We start from the raw sequence: 25,229 nt of genomic DNA, 5'->3' as shown, positions 1-25,229 counted from the left end.
ATGATTAGGAATAATTAGTAGGCCTATACACTATCAAATAGTCATTTCGATTCAACGACGGTACTAGCCTATTTACTTTATAGGAACTTTATGAGCATGCATGGAAATGAGGTCAAAGGACAAACACAACTAATTCAATGTGGTTGTTTGATGTGATCGATCATTTATTAATGTTTCTAACAAAACATTACGTAATTATCAATTATATACCTTTATATTTTAAAACTATTTTTAACTTAGATTTTCTTTTCTTTATCAATTTGTTTTTATCTTTTTCTGCATTTTTGTATTTGTGTGCAAATTTAGGGCGCTATTTACATATAATTTTAATAAAATTTAGCCCAATAATATGAGTTGTTTTTTTATTTCGTGACAAAAAGTAGTTTGAAAATTTCCTTGCTATATGTTACTAATTTCTATGATGTTTTAATGCACTATAAGTGGATAGCCCTTGTAAAGATGCAAACAAGCAGGCAAACAAGATTTAAGATGAATAGCGCCATCAGTGTTCAACTTTGATTAAAAATGAATAAAATTCTACATGCCATCAAACAAATGGAAATGGGGATACGCTTCACAAAGTGCATCTCCGCATCTCCTTGTTTTATTTATCCAATGTGTATACTGAAATACCCAACAAATACATGTTTTACAAAAAAAAATGAAATGTCACGTGTATAAAGCCTGCCGAAACAGTCAAAACATTTTTTTGAAATCGTGTTGCCAAATGATCTAACATGTTTTTTGAGAATTCGCAAAATGTACAAAAATGTTTGACGAAACATCAACATATCTTGCAAAAACATTTTGCCATTTTTAAATGATGTTGTAGCGTTCTTTGTTCATATAACATTATAAAAACATTGTGCTCGGTGGATTTGATATAATGCAAGGACCTCCGAAAATGTTTTGCTTGTATTATTACGACTTGAGTCAATATTGATGGGTTTATTGTTTTCAGATAAACTACTGAATACACCTACTGATAAGTGTTATCAGTTTCTTGTCCGGTTTACCCCGATCAATCTTAATCAATGGCTACTAAATAAATGTGTTAAGGGATCTAGAATGAGCGTTTATTGCGTTTCGACAGAATTTTTTGTAGGACATGAGGGCACCTCAGACATATCGAATTGCATTCTGAATACGAAGCATGTCTTTCTGATATCAAATAATTTTCATTTTTTGAAAATCACAATATAATACAAATTTTATGACAAATTATAAAAATTTGATATTTTTCAAATTTTGATATATAACAGTCCTCGAAGTAAATTATATAAATCTAATGATATATTCTTAAAGTGTATGTAGCTGGGAGGAAAAGCCGACGGTCAATTGAAAATTTTGACATTTCATATTGAAGATATGGATTTTTTTCCCAAAAAGACCTAATTTTTTTGGTGTAAAAAAAAAAAAAATCCATATCTTCAATACGAAAGGTCAAAATTTTCAATTGATCGTCGGCTTTTCATCCCACCTACATATTTTTAAGTATAAATCATCAGATTTATAAAGTTTACTTCGAGTACTGTTAAATATCAAAAATATCAATTTTATTGATTTGCCATAAAATGTGTATTAAATTGCGAATTTCAAAAATCAAAATTATTTGATATCAGAAAGACATTCTCCGTATTCAGAATGCAATTCGATATGTCTGATGTGCTCTAATGTCCCAAAATATATACAGTCCAAACGTTCATACCCCAGCCCTTAAGGCGACAAGATTTTTGGGCTGGAAATAAACCCGCTAAAGAGTAATCTTTAAACTTGTGGCTCCTTTAAGGTGGTAAGTACTACACCCCTTGATAAATTTTGTGACTAATTTTGCATTTTTCTAAAAAAATAACTATAGGCCTACACTGGTAACAAAAACTTGTATATTATAGGGGCAAGGCATCCAATTACTTCACTGAAATTTTATTGCTTCAAGACAAGTGGTTCATATGTTAAGAGATGAGGTACAATACATTCTAGCGGTACCTCTTTTCTTTATAAAACAACGTACCGCTTGTCTTGAGTCGCTTAAATTCCAGTGTAGTAACTAAATTCCATGCCCCTTTTGTTATCAGTGTGTTATTATTTTTAAGAAAGCAAAAATAGTAACAAATTTATCAAGGGGTGTAGTAGTACAGTAGTACCACCTTAACAGTGAAAGTGTCACTCTTTTGAAATCTCTTCGTTATCTTTTTTCTACGAATAAATATTATAGTCAGGAAAATAGGCCTATGCCTGTGGTAGCTTTGATTCATTAGATTCATAGACTTTTAAATCGCAAAACACATCATCCCCCGGGTGTAGAGTTTTGTTCATTGATATTGAAAGAAATGGACCGTATTTCGGCTGGTACCTTCATCGGCGGAAAAAAGGGAATCACTAAAAATAGTCTGATAACTAATAAAACCGTTAAAAATTTAAAAAACAAAAACAAACAAAAAACTTTCAAGCGTTACTGACATACATGGGGTCGTCAGCAAAAAAGTTTCCTGTTACTGAAACCTAACTTATAAGGTCAAAAATGAGTCACAAAAAAGTGTAATCTTAGCACATGATATTCGAAAATCTCCAAACCTCGAAAAGGCACCGCCATCCAGCACCATATCCCCAAGCACTGACGCTGGTCGATCACATTCGCCAACGTGCAGTGACTGTTTGCTCCTAAAATAGCCCCTGACAGGAATAATGAGATTGCTCAGGAACCAGTAGGATTCAGCTGGAAGGGGAACTAGAGACCATATTGTATATATCAATAAAAAGTGCAGGAACACTCTGTATGTTTCATTGACTACAGTAAGGCATTTGAAAATTATGATAAAGATGGGTTTTGCTCCCTCTATACGCAAGTGGTGGATCTGGATCTAATCAGCAAACTTGATCAAGACCAGTAGTCGGCTGTCAGAATGAGCAGAGGTGATTCCGCGTTGTTCAAAATTGGTAAAGGTGTCAGACAAGGATGCATCTTGTCCCCCCAGCTTTTCAACATCTATGCTGAAAGAATAATGAGACGGAGACAAGCACTGTGAGAATTAAAGCTAAAGAGAATTCCAGGGAAGTATTGAAGATTGGTGATATGCCACCTTGGTATGTGACAGCAGGAGAGTGCAGTGAAAATAGCAAGCGAAAAGAGTGGGTTAATGCTGAACACTATAAGCTTATAGAAGGCCAAAATCATGATGATTGTTATGATGAAAAGAAAGATCAAGGAGAGGACTTCACACTTGATGGTGGTGCAATTGAAATGGTGTCGAGAGTTTTGAGGCGGTACCTCAACGAAGAAAACTGTCATCATGTTGTTCGAGCCCTTGTGAGCTCCCGCCTTGATTATGGTAACTCGCTGCTTGCTGGTATACTTACACCCGGGACTTACACCCTTCATCATAATCATATTGGTCTTGCTTTAAAGCGTAGTTCTTCCTTTTAAATTTGACACCAACACCAGGATTTTCCATTGATGCTAATTAATTTTATGATCAAATAAGCTAACAAACTTGCAGGTTGGCGGATGTGAGGGCACGGTACCATAGAAAGTCTATGGAAAAAGTTCATAACAATCCCGCATAATTATTTGATGACATACCTTTTTCCCTTTTATGTCGAGTTGAAAACTAAAATCGATGATTATATACATGTAGTACCAATTTGATGTCAGTAATTGTAAATAATTAATTAAGGTCTGATAATGAAGCAAATTTCTATCACCCTGTATCCATAGAAGCAAGCATCGCACCCTATACATATTTTGTGGTGGGCCTTTTCAAGTGCTGTTTGATTGTGTGGTTCTTAGATGGAAAAAATACTCCTGAAATGAAATAGACACACCCAAACTATACCACATCTTCATTAAAAAGTTACTGAAACACTTTGTATATCTTCTGGTACACCATGAACAATGACTTCAGGTTTTGGTCATTGTAATCTTTGTTCTTTATGCTTGCCAGCAATGTATATTTTTATACCTGTACCTGGTACATAAAACGTATAACCATTTACCATTCATCTCAAAATTGATGTTTTCAGCTATAAAAACAGTATGTCACGAAAGAGGGCCCCATGGCCATAACAATAACCAGCGAGTGACTGGCGTCCTAAATGTTGAAATGTATAAACCTCTTAAAATTGTGTTTCAATGACAAATAGTATATAAAAATAGAAACCCTCCTCAGACATTTTCATCCATGTTTTTTCTGTTAGCCAGGGTCCTCAGATAATCTGTTTGTTTGCCAATAATCTGGTGGTGGGTATGCGGGGTCAATCAAAGGTCACCACATGGGCCTAATTTCTAACTTGCTCATATAAAGAGCATTGTTGCAAACCCCCTTGCAGCCCCTTGTGCAATTTTGAGAACACATAAAAAAAATCACTGATACAAGGGCAGTTTTTGGTCGGATGCTCATCCTACCCAAGCATCCTGCCAAAAACTGCTTTTGTTGCAAACCCCCATCAGTACTTTTTTATGTTTTCTCAAAATTGCTCAATGTAAGGGGTTTTGCAACAAAGCTCTTCATAATATTATGTTGTTAAAAATCAACCCAAGTATTCCTCTTATCTCAGGGATGACAAGTTAGTCAAACTATACTTTTCTGAATCCTTGAGAGCAATTAAGCAAGTTTGAAATTTGACCTCTGTGCTGACCTTTGATTGACCCCTACACTCAAAACCACCACTGGATTGAATGGTCGGTAACCAAGCATCTTGGCTAATTGAAAAACATAATTGAAGGAAAATCTCAAAGGTGGAAGGGCCAGGGGGTCTTTCTAGGCCCACTATATATCAGCCTGGGCAACAACAAAATAAAATAAATGCATACAACTTAAGTTATAATTAAATAATTTATTTCTATACACATAAACATATTTACACTTTCGTACACAAAATTTCATCATATATACAAAAATAGGAATATCACCGACTTAACACAAATTTAACAGCAAAACATTTGAATATTAAATTCCAATTGAAAGTAAAGATAAAGATCATTAGACGGAGGCACCATATTTAGCGTTAGCTTTGGACATTTGATTATTTTCTTTATTTACCACCCGACTTATCCGGGTGAAAAATAAAGAAAATAATTAAATATCCACAGCTAATTTAATAATAATAACATTCTTTCTTTCAGACACATATGTATCAGAAAACATCTTTGTGTTTAATTCTGATAATTTATTTGTACCTGCAAGTATCAGAAATTTTGCACTTGCTGTAAATCAAAATAAGTTTGAGCAAGAATCAACTTATTTGTTACAAATGCAGTTGTATTAAAACCATATTGTAACATTTGCTATGGGCACCTTTAATATTTTGCAAAATTCTGTTTTTTACACAATTGTAATGTTCTTTAGTAACCTAACGTACCCAGTTCAGGTGCTGTAGTTTTGTCAAAATCCGTGACTTTGAATAAACTGTCTGAACAAGATTGTTTATTATTACGATAGAAATATGAGTCGAACACATTCGCGACGTCCATAACACAGTACATACATAGCGTGCGGGTAGTCGTGACATATCAAAATAACCAATCCAACTAAATTTGGAAGGAGTGGCTCGCATTGGCGGCATATGCGCTGGTATTAAATACAGATTTTCTTTGTATTGCCTCATCTGTTTGGACCAAAATTAAAAGAAGACATATCTGACAGTGAAAACTAACATTTTGTGAAGAAAATTCTATTTCTTATTGAAATGTTACAATTAAGCTACTTGCAGTTCATTATTATGCACTATGTGGGGAGAGCCTCGAACTGGCAGCATACATGAAAGGAAGAATTATGTAACCTTACACAGAACGTTATGACTAGTTCAATTCCCCATTCATGTATGCTGCCAGTTCGAGGCTCTCCCACATATAGTGCATAATGGCGAACTGCAAGTAGCTTAATATAGGTTTAAAGTAGAGGTAGCAACCAAACTATAATACAGCAGAAACTTGTTAGCACAAAATCTGTTAACACAAAATTCCTGATACATGAAATATTTTTCAAAATGTCAAGTATACATCTTTATACGAGGGTCATTCAAAAAGTTCTACCGATTATCTTACGTGCCAGGATATTGAATTACCCATGATTATACAGAGATGTGACGATGGAGGTAGAACTTTTTGAATGGCCCTCGTACATTACATAAATTACTGTTCACACAAAATAAAATCCAAGGCCCTGACAATTTTTGTGTTAACGAGGTTCCCCTAATTAGGGTGGATGACGCATATAAGATCCAGTCTACACAAGCACTATTTCGTCATTGTGTCATAATTTCCTGATTTCAAAACGTTTCCAAAAAAGAATGATGAGATTCAGCAGTCAATACTTCATCACAGTGTCGTGATTGGCTCTACATGTAGTTTTAAACACACATCCACAAAAATTACCAGTGCAGTCATTCACGATGTTGACCTCGGATTTAAAATTGAGTGAACATGTAAATGATGACATGCGAATTAGGACATTTTCATTATACAAATATTAACTGTCTATGAGTGTCATGGTCGAAATATAATCACGAGGTGAAAGATGGATTGTTCCATTCCACGAGCCGGAACGGCGAGTGGAATGGAACAATACATCTTTCACCGAGTGATTATATTTCACCATTACACTAATTTAAGACAGTTAATATTTGTTTTATATCACTCATGCATAAATTATATTACTAAAATACTATTTAAGGTAGGAAATACATTTTTTCACATTGATATACTTCACATTTTGGGGTCCACCCCATAACTAAATCGTCGAGTCCAAGAGTCAGCGCACGGCTTGGCGCCGGCGCACTACCGCAGCGCACTATGATAGTAAATACTATCACACGGAGAGGGTGATGGTAAAAATGATAGATGGTAATCAACCAATGAAATGTCTAGAATTTATGTATGAGTGATATAAAGGCAATTATGACATGACCATGCCACAAACTGGCGTAGTTACGGAAATTCTCATCATTCAAGAATGATGACATGATTATAGTATGCCAACGACATTTATCAGACACACTATACTCATTTCTTATTACACATGGAAGAACACAGTCATGCAAAGTATAATTTTACTGTTGGTATGTCGGTGACGTCAACACATTGTGGCAGCCATTTCGCGCACACAAGTACACCTGCACTTTGAGCAAACACTCACAATATTAAGATGCACACTGTTGGTAACCCACGCTTTAGAAAGGGTGGGTTTGAAGGGTCCACAAAATGCTTAAAGGGTGGGTTTGAAAAATTTCTGGTTAAAATGCATGCCCAAATATAAAGCGTGGTCACTGATAAAAAGGGTGGGTTTAGAAGTCAACAATTGCAATCTCAAAGCTTAGTGTAATTTCCGATTGAATGACACTATGAAACACACAAAAATATTGAAATCCCATTCTGTAGAGTTTGGTCATCTAAAACTTCAATATATAATTCTCTTTGGATGCAAATCTGCACCTGGACCATAACCACTTATCTATGATCAGTAACCATGCTTAGAAAGGTGGATTTCAGAGTTTTGGTATAAAGGGTATAATATAAAACGGGTGGGTTTGTATCACCACTGCCAACTATGATGTACTTTGAAAATCCCAATGAGAAGGGTCCATGCCCTTATTTGCTGGAGGGATAATTACAGGAGGGCACTTATAGTTTGTGCTTAAAATTCCAGGGAGCTGATATGCGCCATTAGGCGAACCTTTACAGTGTATGACGTCACCAACTTGCCTGAAGTAATTTAAACACTGTAACATCAAACAATCTAATAATACAAATATGAATCTAATGGAATGCATTACCTGCAATATGCAAGTCTATATTGATAAATCAACTCTCTAAGGCCAAAAAAAAGGTTTGTCTCAAAGCTCATGAGTTTGTGGATAACAGATGCGATATGCATTTTTCTTTTTAATTCCCGACTTTGTATTTTTATGGTATTTTGAGAAAAAAAGTCTGATTTTCGCCGAATTTTTTCCGGAAAAATTCTGCATTTCTTTTTTTTCAAATCTCGCAATTTTACAAATGCGCGCGCAAGCTTTGAGACAAATTTTTTTTTTTTGGCCTAATGATGAATACATATTTTGAAATATACTGTACACAAACTTAGCTAATATACAATATTAATTTGCTATAAATCTGCATAAATATAATCTTCTAACAAACACATCTATGCAATTATTTCCTTACGTATTGTAAGGAGCCATTCCATTGCTTTGCAAGAGTGGCATAGCCAGGAGGCTGCTCATCATGGTCGTCATATACGACAGGCCATGGCTACAAAATATTTGGGTCAACAAAATACAATCATTTTGTGTGAACTGCATATGCATATGATGAAACAAAGTACATGTTGTCCAAATCTAATCAGCCTTCATGTTGCTCTATTTAGGTTTGTGGAAAATGTTGGTCCCAATCCGCCCACTTTTTAGATTCTTGAGCGCACTGGGCAAAAAAAGTCACTGGGTCAACATTTCACAACTTCTTTCAACAAAATATTTCCATTAGTACATAACAAGTTTGTGCCAATTCCCACGTTCCGAAAACCTGGCCATTGCTTTGCAACCTACATGTAGCACAATTCAGATTTTATAACTGACATGATTTTACATGAATGACATGGCCAATAAACCATACAAATGGCAACTGTAGTTGAAATCCATGCACCCATTATGAAAAACATGACCTTTATCTCTCACACAGGTGTAAATTTTATATGGAATCAAATCCATTCAGGTGACTCCATTTGAAATCTACACCCCTATGTGGCAGATTAATGTCATGTCTTCCATAGCGGTGGTGTGGATTTAAACTGGAATAGCCCAATGTGTGATCCAGTGGCGTAGATTTCTTTTTGACATTGGGGGGATGGGGTTGAAAAAAATTCTTGAAATATAATGAATCCGGCACCTTTTGGCGACAGAATAAGTCCATCCACTGTATCTAAACTGTATCTAAACACACTTCCTATAGGCGACCAAAAGATAAATCTGTTCGGTAGTGATGTAGGTGCGTATTTAGCTATCGCAGTACTGAATCGCGTAAGTCATATTGATTGCTCAGAGTGTACATGCACAAAGATGCATCAACATCATTACAGAATTTGAGTTAAACCAAATAATAACACCTAGAGGTTGAAGCAAGTCCTTTGATGGAGTGTACTTATTCTTAATGTGCAATGAAAATCACCCAGAAAATTTCCATGGGAAACATATTGTAACTTATTCAAAGTAATTGCGAGAATACAAACTTAACCCCCTGGGCACTACCTGCCGATCTAACATTGCCTCTGATTGGTCAATGACATAATATCTTTACTTTAATCACCAGTCAGAATGGAGCTTTGCAAATAATTCATCCCAATTTTTTTGTGTGGTGTAATTATTCTAACAATGTTGCTGATTGGTCCAATTGATAATGAAAACTTCTTTTTGGCCAATCGGCATGTAGTTCTCATAGGGTTAAACGTTGCAGCTCAATGCTAAAATGAATGTGTTTAGATTTCATTTTGCAACAAGCATACTATTCTTTCGTTCATATTTAGTTTGTTAGAGATGTGAGTGCCCATTTCACCATACATTGGTTCACCTCAAGTTTCGTAGTGACATAGGTGGATATTTCGCTTGTTGCACTTTCAAATGGCGCGTGTAAAGTTGATTGCACCAAAACGGCCGATTTTACATGCTTTTAGCAAAATTGATAAAAAAATCTCCGAAATGCAAATTCTGGGTCTGTCGGACACGTAGAACAGAGTTTCTATTTCCGTCGTCTTATACATGTATTATGGTCACATATTTGGCACATTGGGCTATTCCAGTTGATATCCATACAACCCCCCCCCCTTAATCTCCCACACAGGGGGTGTGAATTTCACCTGTAGTTATTACCTGAATGAGTGACTCGATTTGTAATCTACACCCCCTGTTCGGTAGTGATGTAGGTGCGTATTTAGCTATCACAGGAATTGCATGTCATATTGATTGCTCAGAGTGTACATGCACAAGGATGCGTTGACATCATTACAGAACTTGAAGTGAACCAAATTATAACACCTGAAGGTTGAAGTAAGTCCTTTGATGGAGTGTACTTGTTTTTACTGTGCAATGAAAATCACCCAGAAAATTTCCATGGAAAACATATTGTAACTTATTCAAAGTAATTGCGAAAATACAAACTTAACCCCCTGAGCACTACCTGCCGATCTAACATTGCCTCTGATTGGTCAATTACATAATATCTTTACTTACTTTAATCACCAATCAGAATGGAGCTTTGCAAATAATTCATCCCAATTTTTTTGTGTGGTGTAATTATTCTAACAATGTTGCTGATTGGTCCAATTGATAATGAAAACTTCTTTTTGGCCAATCGGCAAGTAGTTCTCATCGGGTTAAACGTTGCAGCTCAATGCTAAAATGAATGTGTTTAGATTTCATTTTGCAACAAGCATACTTACTATTCTTTTGTTCATATTGAGTTTGTTAGAGATGTGAGTGCCCATTTCACTATACAACGGTTCACTTCAAGTTTCGTAGTGACATAGGTGGATATTTCGCTTGTTGCAGTTTCGAATGGCGCGTGTAAAGTTGATTGTACCTGGAGCATACACGCACATGGCCAAGGGTGGTTTGTCGGCACACTTGCAGCACAATTAACTGCGAAAAAAGCATTGACGTCACTACCGACTTGAGGTGAACCAAAGAATACTTGCAATTATTAAATGGTGTAACCTAAGCCGGTCAAGCATACAACACGCACAAAAGGGTGTCTTGACAGTATGCTTGTGGATCAAGAACTAATGTTGCAACCAAACTTAGATCAAAGTTCAAATTGGTACACAGCTGGTATATAATAGCTTTGTTTTAATGGATGCTTTGTGAAAAGTACATAACGAAAACGTCCGTAATCTATAATAGATTTGGGTGTAATTGTAAAATATAGTCCACCCCCAAACCATAACCTGATTGGGTCATTCCAGTTGAAATCCATACACCCCTATGGAAAACTCAAAGGTGGTGCAGATTTTAATGGAGTCAATTTCGGGTAACCGCATTTGAACTTCACATTCCCTGTATATAGGAAATAAGTGTCATGTCTTCCATATAGAGGTGCATGAATTTCAACTGGAATAGCCCATTTTGGGGCGGACTAGATTCTGCCGTTACATATGTGACCATCCACCACAAAGTGGTAGTAAAGTCGGCTCTAGGTCATTTTCTGTTTATTCCAGATTTTGAAAGAGTTCACTTTCAGCTTTAAAATGACACCTCAACCAGCTTCATCGGACATCTGAAAGTGAAGCTATGGTTCATCAAAGGTTAAATTCCTAAATTATTTTACATAGAAATCCATATACTGTTTTTGATTTATCTCAAAATGGAAAATGCCGACTTTACGACCAGTTTGTGGTGGATGGGCACATATAGTTTTTTAAAGTACCTCTTCTATGTGGTTAGTATTGAGGTATGCATGCACCATCATCCGTTCTGTTGTTTTGAATGGAGCAATGTTGACATGACAATGAGACAGCACATCACAGCAACTCATTACAGAAAAGTGCATGGTAATGGGTTATTACCAATGCTTAAAGCACCCAACACTGAGAACATTATTTTGATAGAATCTATACAACTTTGTTAATATGCTGACATGGTATAAAAGTTCATTTCTTTAGAGACATTTTTGTCTATATCTTTGGCCTTGTTTACAGTCTTAAACTGTGCCAAAATTGAATTATACTATTCAGTAAATTACTTCAGTGGTGTCCATCTGCTCTGTCTGATTACTGTGTAAAAAGAACTAGGTCATGCGATGCTACGCAGCTTGTCCAGCAAATGAGGAATAGACTGCTGCCCTCATTTGTCAACCTTCTGGATTGACGACTGAGAAAACTACATGGAAAAAAGTGACGGATTTTGCAACAGGATTCCTGAGGCATAGTGTCCAAATTGACCTTTTGACCGAGTTTGTTGTTTTTAAAACTTCAGAGCGAGATCTTGTCACAACGGCATGGTACAGCGACGCAGTAAATGGGTGCCGCTAGTCAGTCACACTATGGCGCACAACCAAAGTCGCATTGAATATTTTCAGAAGTTTGTCACGATATGGACTGTAAATTAATCAGTCGTCATTATGAAGCATAACGCAGTACATGTGTAGTGTAGACGGCTAAATGGAATTAGTCTAAAATGAGGTGCCGATGTGATTCAATTAGTCAATCAGTACCCCACTTCCGTATATGCCATAATCTCTTCCAAATTGGCAGACCGCTGAAGTAATGTGCTGAAAACTATAGTATGTAAGGCATTAGAACCAAATTAGTTTGATCTTTCGATCGACCACCGATGCTTGGTCGACTTATTATTTAGGAAATCAATTATTTGACTTATGTTAATTGTGATATCAAATGAATCTGTGCATGTAATGATATTGACCAATACATATTTACCATTAATTCAGTTTAATTAATTTCATTAATAACAAGAATCGAAGCAGCATCAACGGTCAATCCGAAGGTCAAACAAATTTGGTTCTATAGTGCCTAAAAGGGAACAGAACAAATTGCTATTGCATAGCATTGACTTTTAAATTCAGCTCCAGATCAAATGTTTTACAACACAATGAAAAGAGAATTTAATCAAACACTCTATCTTACGACTACTGGGGTATTCCAGTTGAAATCCATACACCCCCTATGGAAGACATCACCTTAACATTCCAAACACACAGTGTAAATTTCAAATAAGGTTACCTGAATGGATGATTCCATTTGAAATCTACACCCCCCTGTGTGGGTGATTAAGGTCATGTCTTCTATAAGGGGTGTATGGATTTTAATTGAAATAGCTCAATTCTACCTTCCAACTATTTTTCACCTATGGCCTTCTCTTTCCACCTCTAGTCCTTACTCCAGAACCTTTTTTAGATCTGTCTTCTTTCCAATTCCCTTCCTCTCTTCTGCTGCTTGACTTTGATGTCAATCTTGGTGACTGTCGAGTAGGAGGAGCTCTCCTGTCTCGATTTCTTACAGATGGATTCTTCTGACAATCTCCACGTTCTGATGTCCGCTGTCTTTTATTTTGCTTGCACATGGGGAGATCTTCGGGCTCTGATTCGCTGACAATCTCTCCTTCTGATAACGAGTCATCCTGCGTAACTTTTACATTTGTTGCACTACTTTTCTTTTCCAATGTATTAGTACCCGATTGTTTTTGGTTGCCTTTCTCTGTAGGGCTATATTCTTCCCGTAAATCTTTACAACCCCATGGCCCAAGCTGGCTTCTCTCTAACCTAAGTGGTGTCTCCGGCTCGTGTCGTTTTCTAGATCTTTCAACATCTCGAGATCTTACCGCCAGACCGTCAATCTCGGAGGCAAGTTTGACAGACACACTTCGTATGATTGCTTTGATATCATCATTGCTAGGAGTTCTTGTTCTGGTTATATTTGGTCTATGTCCTGACCTGGTTCTATCCCTACCAGATTTCCTGCTCTCATGTACAGACGAATCACGCCTTGAAAGTCTTGGATGTTCATTATCTCTACTTCTCCTTTTGCTTCTGTCATGATTAGAACGTGGATGATCCGGTCTGTTTTCTCTACCTCTATCATCGTATGAATGTGATTTCTTTCTCTCTTTGTCATTTACATTTGCATGCGATTTCCTTCTCTCGTTATCATGTGCAGGCTTCTGCCGTCTCTCTTCACTTGCTGAACGAGATTTTGAAGACAAGTGCTTTCTATTGCTATCTCTTTCCTTGGAAACTTTTGACACATTCTCGTTAGATTTAGATCTTTCACTTTTTGATGACCTTTCAACTTTACCCTTTGGCCTGTCACTAGATGATCTTTCCTTAGGTGTAGATGTCTTATGTGACCGTTTGTCCTTTGACCTATTATCATCATTAGATGCTGACTTAGTTACTGTTTCCTTGGGAACAATATCTTCTGATTCTTGGAAGACATCATCCAACAAGCTGGTGTCTAACGTATGAATTTCCAGCACATCTGCAACACCAACGGTTCCATCATTTGCTGGTACTTCAGGTAACTTAGCAGTCTCCATAATAGCTGGTCCCTTGAAGGCATTACCATCAGCAGAAGACAATGCATTACCTTTGTCTAACTTTTCAGGCAGAGGTTCAGTTTGAAGGGATGAAGCACTGCTTGTTGGAATTTGAATCTCTGTGGTTGACTGCTTTGGAATGGTAGGATGTTTTTTACCTTTAGAGTGTGCGTCTCTTGGCTTGGCAGCCTTTTTCTCTTTCGGTTTACCAGTCTCCTCTTCTGCATCCTTAGGGACAGACTTCACATCTCCTGAAATTAATAAGCAATAATAATTAAGCAATGAAATTATTGAGCAATAATTGTCATATTTCAAGTTATTTTTTGAAAAGTGCTGCAAATGAAATGTTCTCTACATTTATGTGCCACACTTGTCCCAGATGAATTAGTTCACATTGCAGTTTTCATGTGGCATCAAACATACAGACATTTACAAATTTCCTTTTTTTCACATGAAAATGTCGCATTTTTATTAAAACAATTTAAAGGATCTTGATTTTAACCTTCTTTCTTTTTTTGGTCTCAAGGTGCTAGCCAACATTATTTTTTTAGTCATAGGCTGATAAGCTGCTGTATTTTTAGACATTCAGGTACAAGTGTTCTGTTGCCTAAACATTACTGAATTAAAATGACACTCTTTCAAGTGATTTACAAGGAAAGTATTGTTTTTACAATACGCTGACAAATCGTCGGGTGCATTACATAGTGACGGATGCAGGGTTCGCAGGTTTTTGCCGCAGGTGGAAAAAACCACGGTTTTAACCACGGTTTTAACCGCTTGGCAAAAACAGTTTTTGCCAGTTTTTGCCGGCAAAAATGGCAAAAACTAAAAAAGTGATTTAAAGTTCAGATTTTTGATCTCAAAATGAATTATTAAATTAAAAAATTATTTTCCGGAGTGTAACAAGGCCAGATTTTGTAATTAAAAATAACATATTAAGAAATTAAAGGCATGCATTTTCATTGCTCACTTGCATTTAACTGAAATCTGGCATATCAAATTCAAAACTTTTTTCATTTTAAGGACTTGGTGAGACAAAAAATATGTTGAATGATTCATTAAAAGTTGTATGTTTACTGTTTATGAGCTTTCTGTGTACTTGATAACATTTGAGTGACTATACATAAGTTTTTGCCAGTTTTTGACGGTTTAAACCAGGCAAAAACTGGCAAAAACAGGTTTTTGCCAGTTATTGCCACTTTGTCGGCAAAAACAGGTTTTTGCCGGCAAAAACCGAACCCTGGACGGATGTCAAACCCAGGGTGTAGTGACGGATGTTGATCGCAAATGTATCAAAAAATGGGCATCGGGAAAACATTGAGTAGGTAAATTGTATTGGGCATAGATTATAAACTTGCCATTAATGTTCAGCAAATCGCGTGTCTATAGCAAATCGCATGTCTATTAAAAGTAGACCCTTGAAGATATTTTCAAAATGTTAAAATGTAGTAAAATCGTACATCTCACATGTAATAGATTGCCAAAGTTATCCATCACTACATGTAATGTAATGTACCTGACGAAATTAGTCTGATCCTTTAATTTCGTTGAGTAGCACATATGGGTAAATTGCATTTTATGTGCATATAAGTGTACAACTATATGACTAGTGTTCTTGAAAGGCCGTATGGCATGTGACTGGTGCATGCCTTGCCAGAATTGAAGCAAAGGAAGAAATTAGACATCAAAAATCTCAATAAATGGTGATTAAAATGTCAATACATGGTCAAATTGGGCCAACTAAAGTTTGTTCGGCTTATATAAGGCAGAAAAAAATAAGACTCGTAACACCATGTATTGATAATGGCTTGTCCAATTCAAAACTTTTCAATCCTAAGAACTTGATGAAACAAACAATTTTTTGAATTATTCATTGAAAGTTGTGTGTTACTGTTTATGAGCTTTCTGTTTTACTTTTTAATATTTGACTGACTATATGAGTTTTTGCCAGTTTAAACCAGACAAACACTGGCAGAAACAGGTTTTGCCACTTTGTCAGCAAAAACCGAACCCTGGAAAGCATAATTTCTTAGACATCTTTTTTCTATAACTGAATTTATCAGAAAATAAAAACAAAATTGAAGCTAAAAAAGGAAACAAGAGAGGATGAGAAACATGTTTTATTTTTTAATCGGCCTAATAGAGGACATGAAGTCAAAGATTCCTTTTTCCGTATCAATCCAGCTCATCAATATCATCACTATTTAAAAATTAAGATACAATTCTCTAAAAATCTACAATGTACCGGAGCGTACAATCGAAGCAAGATCCAGTAAATCAAGGGTTATTCCAGTTGAAATCCATACACCCCTATGGAAGACATGACCTTAATCTCCCACACAGAGGGTGTACATGTATATCAAATGCAGTCATCCATTCAGGTAACCCCTATTTGAAATCCACACCCCCTGTATGGGAGATTAAGGTAATGTCTTCCACATGGGGTGTATGAATTTCAACTGGAATAGCCCAATTTGTCATCTCTCATTTTACACTATGTAATTATGTTTTTACCCATTTAATATACTTTAACATACTTTCCAGATAATAAACCTTGTCCGTTTTAAACCATTTCATGGAATCAGATAGAAACGTTTGCACAGTTTTTTTGTGGCACCTGATAGCACATCGGACACACCAAATTGCATTCTGAATAAGAGGAATGTTCTTCTGATATCAAATAATTTGGATTTTATTTTTTGAAATTTGAGATATAATACAAATTTTATGGCAAATTATTTAAAATTGATATTTTTTACAGTTTTTTGATATTTAACAGTCCTCGGGGTAAACTTTATAAATCTAATAATGTAGCTGGTGTAGTGTATGAATCCATATTGAAGATATACATTTTGTCCCCAAAAGACCTTAATTTTTTGGTCTTTGGGAAAAAATGTTTATCTTCAATATGAAAGGTCAAAATTTTTAAATGAAGGATGGATTTTCCTCCCACTTCCATACACTTAAAGGAGTATTTCGTGATCCTAGCATCCTCTAATTATGTCATTTTTCATTAGATATCCACGAAAAAAACCTATCCCCAAAATTTCAGTTGATTCCGATTTTATGCGTTCATGAGTTATGCATGATTATGTGTATTACACTGCTCCATAGACAATGCGTTGTAATTTCGTTCTGGTGCACCAGAACAAAATTCAAATTTCACAATATCTTTGCTAAACGAATTAATCTGCAAGAAATATTTTGTACATAAACATTATGTAACCAGAGGTTTCCAGTGATATAAAAATCTCAACTTTTTTTGAGAAAAGTGGGGGGATGAGGCTGTGGATCACGAAATGCCCTTTTAAAGTACAATTATATTGATAAAGTTTAAGTAGAGTACTGTTTAATGTCAAAAATATCAATTTTTAATAATTTGCCATACAATTTGTATTATGTCGCAAATTTAAAAAATATAAATTATTTGATATCAGAAGGAAATTCCTCATATTCAGAATGCAATTTGGTGTGTATGACGTGCTCTCATGTCCCACTATCCAATTCCTTAATCAACGAAACACTATCAAATCTGTCATATCTTTTAAATTTCAAACTCACCATGGTTACTGTTTTCCTTCATCTTCTGAATCCTGTCCGGCATTCTGCTTGAGAAGATCATATTCAATGCTCTCTCAGCTTCTTCTTCCAATCTATGCAGCTCCTCCTTTGTCACAATACATGATGCAGCTTTGACTTCATCCGTTGACTTCTCTCCACTTGTCTTATCAGCAGAAACATGGCTGGAAGCTGCCTTATCCTGAACACTACCACTGCTTTTTCCTAAAGTCTCACTATGACTATCACCTCTATCCCGATAGGCTGCTGGATTTGATGACTTATTACTTGGAAGACTTCCTAAGCTAAGGTCAATGTTATTTCCACTTCTTTTAGCACCTAAAACTCCAGCCATAGTTGAGGATTCACTGCCTTGAAGACTACTATTACTATTCTTTTCTTCACTTTTCTTCCCGTCGTGATGTTCGGTCTCCTTATTTTCACTCGTCTTAGCGCTTAGGTCCCCAGTCACATTTGAGGACTCACTGCTGGGAAGACAAGCTGAGCTCTCTTCACTCCCCTTTGTATCTGATGACTCAGCGCTAGGTAGACTTTCACCGCTATTCCCTTCCTGAATATCATCTATCCCAGCAGTCAACCTTGCAGTACTAAGCCGCCTCATCGGCACATCGATTGTTTGCATAAAGTGTGGTGAGAACTCATAAGTTAAAGGCGGGCTACCTGATCTGCTGTCTTCATCCATGAAGGATAACTTGACGGCGCAAGCTTCACTTGGCGTAACAGGTGCATCTGGTTTGTTACGTATTGCAGGTGTAATCGGTACTTCTTGTTGAACTGACACCTTAGGTTTGCTGGTTTGCTGTGACTCCTTTTTGCTCTTAGATTTGTCATCTGCATAATTATTGGCAATATTCTTGATAGCACTAGTCTTAGTTTGTTCACTGCCATCAGCTGACGTTTCTGTGTCATTTTCTACAAGTGCGGAATTTGAATTCGTGTATACACTACTATCAGCTGCATGCATTGACTCTGTTACTTCAGCAAGTGTCTTGTCTTTCCTTTTTATTTCATCAGTTTTATTGAGACTAGTTTTCTTTCCTGAGACGGAATCTGTAGTGGTGGATGGTTTCTGGTTCAACAATGCTTCACCTTCATCAACACTTTTCTTGGCTTGTTTTTGGTCTTTGCTACCTTTTTTATCAGTACTCCCAAGATTAGATTTCTTTGCTATAGCAGAATCAACAGAGGTAGATGCTTTCTCTTTCAACAAAACTTCACTTTGCAACAACACACTTTCCTTCATCATGTTCATGTCTTCTTTACTAACATTTTCATCAGTAATAGTAAGAGTAGTTTTCTTTGACGAGACGGATGGTTTTGAAGAGCTGGATGGTTTCTTTTTACTTTGCTCGACACTTTTCTTGTATTCTTTTTGCTTTCTGCTATCTTTGTCATCAGTACTTTCGAGACTAGTTTTCTTTGCCACAGATGATTTTACAGAGGTAGATGGTCTCTCTTTCAACAATACTTCACTTTGATCCACACTTTTCTTCACATTCTTCTCCTCTGTTTGAATTCTTTCTGATGAGACGGATGAATCTGAGGTGGATGGATACTTGTTACTTTGCTCAACACTTTTCTTGTCTTCTTTTTGCTCTCTTCTCTCTTTTTTATCAGTACTTTTGAGACTAGTTTTCTTTGCTACAGATGATTCTAGAGAGGTAGATGGTTTCTCTTTTAACAATACTTCACTTTGTGCTACACTTTTCTTCATGTCCTTGTCGTCTTTTTGAACTCGACTACCGTTATCAGTAATAGTACGACTAGTTTCCTCTGATGAGAGGGATGATTTTACAGAGCTGGATGGTTTCTTTCTACTGTGCTCAACACTTTTCTTGTCTTTTTTGGGATCAGACTTCTTATCATCATCCTGAAACAAGTTTTTACACACTGGATGTTTTCTCACTTCCACAAATGCACTTGGTTGTATATTGACATTATTTTGTGTTTTGTCATTTATAATAGAATCTGAATTGACAACACCTGAAGTTACTAGCTGACCTTTGTTAATTATAGGTCTAGACATAGGTTCAACATCTTGTTCTTTTGAAACGGTGTTTTCTTCTTCAGTAATAATTCTCTGCTCTGACATAGATGACACTCCATCATTAACTGAAACAGACTCTGCATCATCTTGTTTCTTAGATATTGTGTTTACTTCTTCATTAACTCCTTGCTTTAGCTTGGACACCTTTGCATTAACTGACAGGGACTCAACAACTACTGTTGATATTGCATTTTCTTCCATAGTTCTTTGGTCTGATTTAGATGATGTTGTATCATACACTGAATGAGACTCAACTTCATCTTGTTCTTTTGACACTGTGCTTTCTTCTTCAGTTATAATTCTCTGCTTTGGCTTAGATGACTTCCCATCATTAACTGAAAGAGATTTGACATCATCTTGTTTATGAAATACTGTGTTTACTTCTTCATTAGTTCTTTGCTTTGGCTTAGATGACTTTCCATCAGAACCTGCAGACTCAATAACAACTTCTTCTCTCAGTATTGCATTTTTCTCAGTTCCTTGTTCTGGCTTAGACGATATTCCATCATACCCTGCAAGAGACTCAACAACAACTTGTTCTTTTGATACTGTGCTGTCTTTTTCAAAGGTTCTTTGCTCCAGCTTAGATGATTTTCCATCAGACACTGAACTAGATTCAACATTCTCTTGATCTTTTGATAATGTGCTTTTTTCTTCAATAATTCTCTGTTCTGGCTTAGCTGACTTTGCATCATAAACTGACAGTGACTCAGCAGTAACTTGTTCTTGTGATAATGGGATGTCTTCTTCATCAGTTCTTTGGTCTGACTCAGACATCTTTCTATCAGACGACTCAATATCAACTTCTTTTCTTGGCATTGCATTTTCTTCAACAGTTCTTTGCTTTGGCATAGGTGACTTTCCATCACAAACTGAAACAGACATGCCAACATCTTGTTCTTTTGAAACTGAGTTGTCTTCTTCAACAGTTCTTTGCTTTGGCTTTGATGACTTTTCATCATTATGAACTGAAAGAGATTCAAAAGTATTGTGTTCTTTTGATACTGTGCTTACTGCATCATTAGTTCTTTGCTCTGGCTTAGATGACATTCCATGACACACCGATAGGGACTCATTAGTATCGCGTTCTTTTGATACCATGCTTTCTTCATTGGTTTTTTGCTTTGGCTTAGACAACATTCCATGACACGCCGATAGGGTCTCAATAGTATCTTGATCTTTTGATACTGTGTTGTCTTCTTCAAACCTTCTTTGCTCTGGATTAACTCCATCACAAACTACTACACTATTGTCACAATCACCAACAGGTGGTTTGGATATTGGTAGCACATCTGTATCTTTGGCAGAATTCTCAACTAATTCATTCTGTGTTCCTGTAACAGTTGGTTGATCAATTGCATCTTCAGTCCTTATTTGAGTACTAGGAGGAACAGCAGCAGGAGGAGGAGGAGGAGGTGATGGTGGAGGTGATGGTGGCAGAGGAGGAGGGGAATGAGGAGGAGGAAGAGGAGGTGGTGAAATATTGGAAGTTGAAGCTGAACTGTTGTCATCAATAGGAATTTCATCTCCATCTGATGGCTCATCCTCATAAATTAATTCCCCTATATCAAGACATGCCTGTATATCAGCTTCTATTGATTGCACTTTGCTTTCATCTCTCAAATTCTTGTCATGAACCAACTTCTTCTTTTCTGACTCACAAACTGTCTCAAGCTTATTCCTGGCATTTGAATCAGACAAAACATCTGCAGATGAAACTGCTTTCCCTTCAGTGTTTTCTTTCGACTTGTTATCATCTTTTGAAACATCTTTCTTAGTTCTTTTTAAAGGCTGAAGGTGGCTCTTATCAGATGACAACTCTCCATCTTCCAGATCTTCTGAGACACCTGCAGATTGTGGTCCTGAATCCCGTTTTTCAAACACTGACTTGTTGTAAATTTGTTCTCTTTCTTCTTTGCCACGTTTTGATCCCTTAGCAACTTCCCCCTCTGTTCTCTGTCTCCTGCTAGTAATATCAACAGAATCTCTAGCAGATGAGACTGGTGAATGACCTCTGCCAACTCTGGTTCTTGATGATGATCTACTCTGCTCTGGTTCTTTACTTGGTTTCTCCTCCGGCACCTTCCTTCTTCTCCCATCATCAGTTTTAGATTGTCTTTTTAATCTTTGAGAAAGCACTTTTCTTAAATCTAAACTGGACTCATCCTCTTTGCGATCAGACCTCTTCTCTTTATCCCTAGAGGACAAAGACTTAGTAGGGACAAGTTCTCGTCCTCTTGACATTGCTCTGGTTGATCTGTCTCTTGATATCGCTCTGCTTGATCTTCCCAATTCTCTTTCCTTAGATACCGCTCTACTTCTTCTTAACTGGTCATATTTATCTCTTGTGCTTCCACCTTTTGCAGGGGACAACATTGACATATAAAGAGCTTCCTTGGCTTTTTGAACTGATTTTGCTCTTCTCCTTCTGGAAGACTCTCTTTCTCTGTCCAATACCTTCTCATGATCACGATATTTATCATCTCTGCTCTTCTCACTCTCTCTTGTATCTCTTCTTCTTGTGGATCTAGATGATGATCTCCCGTCTTCATCATCACTTCGTTTCCTCTTCTTCTGTCTGTTTCTATTAACATCTGCCGCAGACCTGTCATGTTTGCTATTATCAGACTTGTCATGCTCCGCTGCTTTTGAATTCTTTGCATTATGAGTGGATCTGTCATGATTAGTCCGTTCATACAAAAGAGGTCTTTTAAAGTTATGTATTGGTGATCGAGACCGAGATTTCTCTGATGGCAACCTGGTGGCAATAGGAGAATTTTCTGCGCTACTCCCAGAAGGCGGAGGCTCACCAGGAGGAGTATGTGGGCCTCGTGGTATTCTCTTACTAGGAGGAGTTCTACTACTTTCTTTCAAGAGCTCCTGCCTGCTTTTAAGGCATATTTCTGTATCAGGAGAGTCTCTTCTTGCTGTGGCAATGTGACTGGATTGTCGCTGTGATGTGGAGGCAGACTCAAACTGACGTTGCTTCCCGAGTGGAATAAGATTGGGGTTGACTTTGTTTGTGTGATGGTTCCCTCTGCCTCTGTCAGGGTCTGCTGAAGCAGGTGGTGGTCGGTCAGCAAAATGGTGTTTGAAATCACTCTTTGACCTGTTTCAAAGAAAGGAAACAAATTGAATGAGTTTCTGTGATATCCGTTATCAATTGCATGTATAAATGTTTGTCATTTGTTTTATGAGTGACATCATGGTTTGATATACCGTATTTACTCTATTAAACACCCCCTTCTATTAAATGCATACGATAGTAAATACAGTGCTACCAGCAGAATGGAAACATTTTGATTTGAAGTTTCTTTGTTAGTGGACCGAAATTATGGAACAATATTCATATGTACCATCAAATTCTAAAACATCTTCTTCATTGCCTTTTCATATTGCATTTGCATTTCATATTGCTGAATGCTGATATGTTCTCTTTTTTGTTTCTTGTGAAGTGCTTGGTTCTAGATATAATTGTAGTAATGAAACAGGATTAATTACCATATATTAATGGGTTTATACTATTTTTGAATGTATTGCCCTGCACTATAAGCAGGATGCATTCATCACCTGTGTATGTGAGCAATGATAGATTGACTACGAAACTGCTCTTTTTGAAGATGAAAGACAGTGCAATACATTCAAAAATAGTGTAAACATATTGCTATGGTAATTACTGAATCCTGTTACATCATTACTTCTACAGCAAATTATATTTGCTCGAATATCAGAGGGTCCAAATCATTTGAAAGATTTGTGTTTGATGGCAAAATACACAGGTCTTGGTTTGCTATGTTTATGCTTCAGAGCTTGTCAAGGGCAGATTATGGACGGTCTAAGCATTTTTAGGCCATTCATATTTGAATAGAGTTTATAAAATACAAAGTCTAACTTCATGAGGGTCGATAATTCAATCATGCATGTCTAACAAGCCAGCATTACACCATAGTCAGTGGCGGCACTATGGGGGGCATTCCCCCCACCCACACTTTTGAGGCAAAACCCCCAAAATAACGTAAATTTCCACTTTTTGTGGCAATTTTGCCCCCCCCTTGAAATTCACTTTGCCCCAGGTGCCCCCGAAAAAAATCCTGGTGCTGCCTATGCGTTTATATGAACAACCGTAAAAAATATGCAGTTTTGCCTCGGGCAATTCATTGAACAATTTGGCCTTCATAAATGAATGATGCTAGGACTTTGCCTGTTGATGATTAGTCCCTTTTTCTCTTTAATTTATTACGGCCTTTACATCCCCTCTGGTTACATCACACCTAATGCTGGTGTATTACTTTCCTGCCACTTGCCGCTTTGAAGATGATTTTACTTCAATCCACAGTCACACCAGAATGCTAGCGGTGACCAGCGGCAAGCCGATATATCGATCACTCCACCGCTTTGCCGTGGCTGCAGCACCGCTGGGATTTGAATTCAAATCAACTTGGAGCGGTGCTGTTCTGACGTATTAGAACAAAATACGATTTTGGAGCGGTGCTGAGCGGCTATAGTGGCTTTCAGAATCACGCCACTGCCGCTCAGCGGTGTGCCGCTCCACTTGCAGACAAGTGCAAGCGGCATGATGAAGCGTCACGCCGCTCAGCGGCAAGCGGCAGAAAGTATGAAACCAGCATAAGATTGCTACTCCATACATACCTGAGTTTAAGTTGCATTAATTCCCAGTCTTTTCTTTTCATCTCAAGCTTGGCAGTCTTCAACAAAGCTGAGATATTCTTCTTCAGAGCTGCATTCTGATCTTGTAAAGATTCATTCTGTAAGAAACAGTGATTCATATTTATTTATTATTTTTTATTTGGCAGAATATGCAAGAAAAAAAATTTAGTAATCAAGCGACATCACACAAGAAAATCACAAGTCAATGAGCCAGGATAGCCCATAAAGTTGGTTAAATATGCCAACTTATTTCCAATGGAGTCCACAAACATGGTAACTACTGGCTTAATCATCAGCTTCTAAGAACTATTTTGATTGGTTACAATGACAGCTATATCATGTATTGAGCCAATCAGAGATATGGTAAGAGGTACCATAGTCATAGTCAGTAGTGCTTACGGGGATTAAGCTAAGTTATAATTGCTGAGAGACCAAAAAGCTCTATTTTGATTGGTTACTCAGATGATTATATCATGTAATACATCAATCAGGGGCACTGTCAGAAAGGCAGTAGTGTCTTGGGATTAAACAAATGGTAATAAAGTAAAAACACAATGGTTATAACATTTGATTAACCCTATTGTAAACTTATACCATCGAAATAGAACCTAAGATTTTCTGACTGAGGACCTTTAACTTTAAACATTGACTATGTAAACAAGAACTTTTGTACACCTGAAACTCTGTACTCAGCATGGATCCGCTTGAAGTTTTATAATCCAAACAAGATCTTACCTACACTTGAATGCATTTTATGTTGCTTGCTGGTACTACCATGGTGAGGTGAAAGGACCAGATTACAGGCTGTATCAACATGATTGCTACCCATCAGCTTTCAATGATTATGAACAAGACTACCTATCAAAATGCAACATCCACCAAAATCCACCAATTTTTCTTAGAT

General features: G+C 36.9%; 1 protein-coding gene across 1 annotated transcript in view; it reads right to left on the bottom strand.

Annotated features, from left to right (window-relative positions):
* Window positions 1-12,843: 12,843 nt before the first annotated feature.
* The window catches only part of LOC140157594 (uncharacterized), a 28,583-nt gene continuing 16,197 nt past the window's right edge, over window positions 12,844-25,229 (bottom strand). The window contains exons 5-7 of the mRNA XM_072180834.1: window positions 24,308-24,423; window positions 17,593-22,766; window positions 12,844-14,282 (exon numbers count right to left, since the gene is read on the bottom strand). Coding sequence (XP_072036935.1) covers window positions 12,844-14,282; window positions 17,593-22,766; window positions 24,308-24,423 — 6,729 coding nt within the window. The remainder of the gene's footprint in view (window positions 14,283-17,592; window positions 22,767-24,307; window positions 24,424-25,229) is intronic.

Source organism: Amphiura filiformis, chromosome 7 (genome assembly GCF_039555335.1).
Source record: "Amphiura filiformis chromosome 7, Afil_fr2py, whole genome shotgun sequence".
NCBI classification, from domain to species: domain Eukaryota; kingdom Metazoa; phylum Echinodermata; class Ophiuroidea; order Amphilepidida; family Amphiuridae; genus Amphiura; species Amphiura filiformis.
The sequence above is the reverse complement of the archived record's forward strand: the minus strand, read 5'-3'. Positions and strand labels throughout refer to the sequence as shown.